Below are 2,940 nucleotides of genomic sequence, written 5' to 3' on the forward strand. Positions count from 1 at the left end.
CAATACAAGAATTTCCTTAATTCCAAAAACAAAAAGAGCTCATAAACCAGAAGACTACAGGCCTATAGCCCTGTGTAATACAACATATAAACTAATCTCTAAGATCATTGCACTTAGACTTAGAAAACACATGGTTAAAATCATTTCTCCTATGCAGTCTGCTTATGTTCCTGGTAGACTGATTTCTGAGAACATTTGTTTAGTTCAAGAATTAGTGAAAGCCATGAAGAAAAAAATAGGAAGAACAGGACATCTAGCTCTAAAAATGGATATGTCTAAGGCCTTTGATAGGATGGAGTGGGAATTTCTAATTGAAGTTATGAGAAAATTTGATTTTTCTGAGAAGTTTTGTCATCTCATCTTACAATGTATCAGCACTACATCTGTGGAGATTATGATCAATGGCTCTCCTTCTTCTTCTTTCAAACCTTCAAGAGGAATCAGAAAAGGAGATCCCCTTTCTCCCTTTCTTTTCATCCTTGCAATGGAAGCCTTTTCAAGGCAGTTATTTTATCATGAGAATAAGAGACAAATTACAGGTACGAAAATCTCCAGATCTGCACCAAAAATTAACCATTTATTGTTTGCAGATGATTGTCTTTTATTTTGCAAGGCAAATCAAACTCAAACTAATAAACTGTTACAAGTTATTGAAGAATTCAGTTCCTGTTCTGGACAACTTATAAATTTCCACAAATCTGCAGTCTTCTTCAGTAGAAATACAAGTACTTCTTGCTGTCAACTCGTCAGTGGATTTCTTCAAGTTAGGGAGCTTAGAATTACTGAGGAAAAATACCTGGGTCTGCCATTCTTTGTGGGAAGAAACAAAAAAATTCCTTTCTCAAGTTTAATCACAAAAATGGAGAATGAGATGACTAGATGGTGTTCTATAAATATGTCGGAAGCTGGCAGATCGGTAATGCTGAGAAATGTCACAAATGATATTCCAGTTTATCACATGATCAGTTTCAAATTACCAGATGTTACTATCAATAAGATGAATTCTACACAGCAGAAATTCTGGAGGAAAAAAATGACAAACAAGGGCAGGCCCCCTATTTCTTGGAATAATGTAAGTAAACTAAAGGAAGAAGGAGGACTTGGTTTCAGAAATCTCAAGTTATTCAACAGAGAATTACTTGCAAAATCTGCATGGCAATTATGCACGGATAATACATCAATGTGTGCTCTTTCTCTCAAAGCAAAGTATTTCCCAGATGGAAAGGTTTTTGATATAAAAGAGAATTCTAACTCTACTTGGTCATGGAAAAGCATCAGCTCAGAGTTGTCTTTCATCAAAAAATACAGTTGTTGGAACATTGGCAATGGCCAAACTGTCTTAATCTGGAGTTATAGATGGATCCCAGAGTTATTAACACCACCCACTCCAAAAGCTGGTGTCAACAATTATCAGAATTATACTCATGTTTCTCAACTTTTTTCAAATTCAGGAGGTTGGAACTATTCTCTCATTTTCTCTCTTTTTGAATCCCCAATTGCAAGATTAATTCTTAATATCACAATTCATTCTCAGTATCAAGACAAATTGGTCTGGACTTTGGAGAGAAATGGAAACTTCTTAGTTAAATCAACTTATAACAAGATGTTTCAAGAGCAAAATGTGAATCCCACAATTGGACAAAGGATGAAAGCTATATTCAAGAAGTTATGAAAGCTACCTATTCTGCCAAGGATAGCTCAGTTTATCTGGAAATGTCTAAAAGACATTCTACAAACCAGAGATAAACTAACTTATGTGATTCAAAACGGTGATAATGGTTGCCCTTTCTGCGCTCAAACTATGGAAAATTCTTCACATTGCATTCTACATTGCAATCTCTCTAAAGCAGTCTGGTTTGCAGTCTTAGGAATCCATATTCAAGCTGATGCAAACTTAGTAGAGTGGTTATGCAACTGGTTTGACGTATTGTTTTCACATCAGATACAAGAGGATCATCTTTGCAAAATAGCAATAACTGCATGGTGTATATGGTCCGCACGGTGTGATAATGTGTTCAAAGGGTGGAAGATAACTCCAGACACAATCATTCATCGAAGTAAAAAAGAAATAGAGCTCTTGAAGACAAAACAGGACACCTCTATACCTCCTATTCCTAAACAAAATAGATTAAATCTGCATTGGAGTCCTCCTCCTATAGGAATTCATAAAATTAATGTAGATGGTTCTTTTAATTACTCTTTAAAAACAGGTGGGATTGGTCTAATCTTACGTGATTTTGCAGGTACTCACAGGGGCTCCAAATGCATCTTCCTAGAATCAGCTCTGAGTCCAGAGCAAGTGGAGTGTAAGGGATTACGAGAAGCTATACAATGGGCAGAAGATATGAGGTTGGATAAGGTAGTTTTTGAAATGGACTCTCAATTGGTTGCTGATGCAATAAACAAAGAAGACTTCAACGCAGATTGGAGAATTCGTTTTTTAATCTTAGACATTAAAAGAATTCTTAAGAATAATGTTTCTTGGGAATGCATTTATGTGCCAAAGGAACAAAATAAGGTTGCAGAAAGATTAGAAAAATTAGCTAGAGTTTCTTGCTTAAGTAGTGTATGGATTCTGTCCATCCCTGATGACATCTTATTTCAGCTAAATGAGGATGCCAATCATGTAATCTCTGACATTTAATCAATGAAAATTCCAGCTTCAAAAAAAAGAAAGAAAAAAAAAGAGCATCTAGGTTGAAAAGTTTTTTAAATCGTTGTGATAAGCAAATGAATGACAACAAATTAGGAGAATGAATGTTCCCTGAACATTATAAGGAGCTCAAACATGTGTTTGTGTTATGTCTTAGGGATATCAATGCATACACATTTATCCGGAAATTATTCAGTTCCCGTTCGGGGTCCTCATATCAAACCCATTAACAATTTTGGTGCCCAACGGGTATGTGACGCCCCAACCTAATCACCTGCTTAGCTAAT

General features: G+C 35.6%; 1 protein-coding gene across 1 annotated transcript; it reads left to right on the top strand.

Annotated features, from left to right (window-relative positions):
• Positions 1-1,801: 1,801 nt before the first annotated feature.
• LOC113290805 lies at positions 1,802-2,644 on the top strand. Its single transcript, XM_026540395.1, has one exon. It carries the CDS (start codon positions 1,802-1,804, stop codon positions 2,642-2,644), a length of 843 nt encoding a protein of 280 aa, XP_026396180.1.
• The last annotated feature ends 296 nt before the right edge of the window (positions 2,645-2,940 follow it).

This window comes from Papaver somniferum, chromosome 6 (genome assembly GCF_003573695.1).
Source record: "Papaver somniferum cultivar HN1 chromosome 6, ASM357369v1, whole genome shotgun sequence".
In the NCBI taxonomy this organism is placed as follows: domain Eukaryota; kingdom Viridiplantae; phylum Streptophyta; class Magnoliopsida; order Ranunculales; family Papaveraceae; genus Papaver; species Papaver somniferum.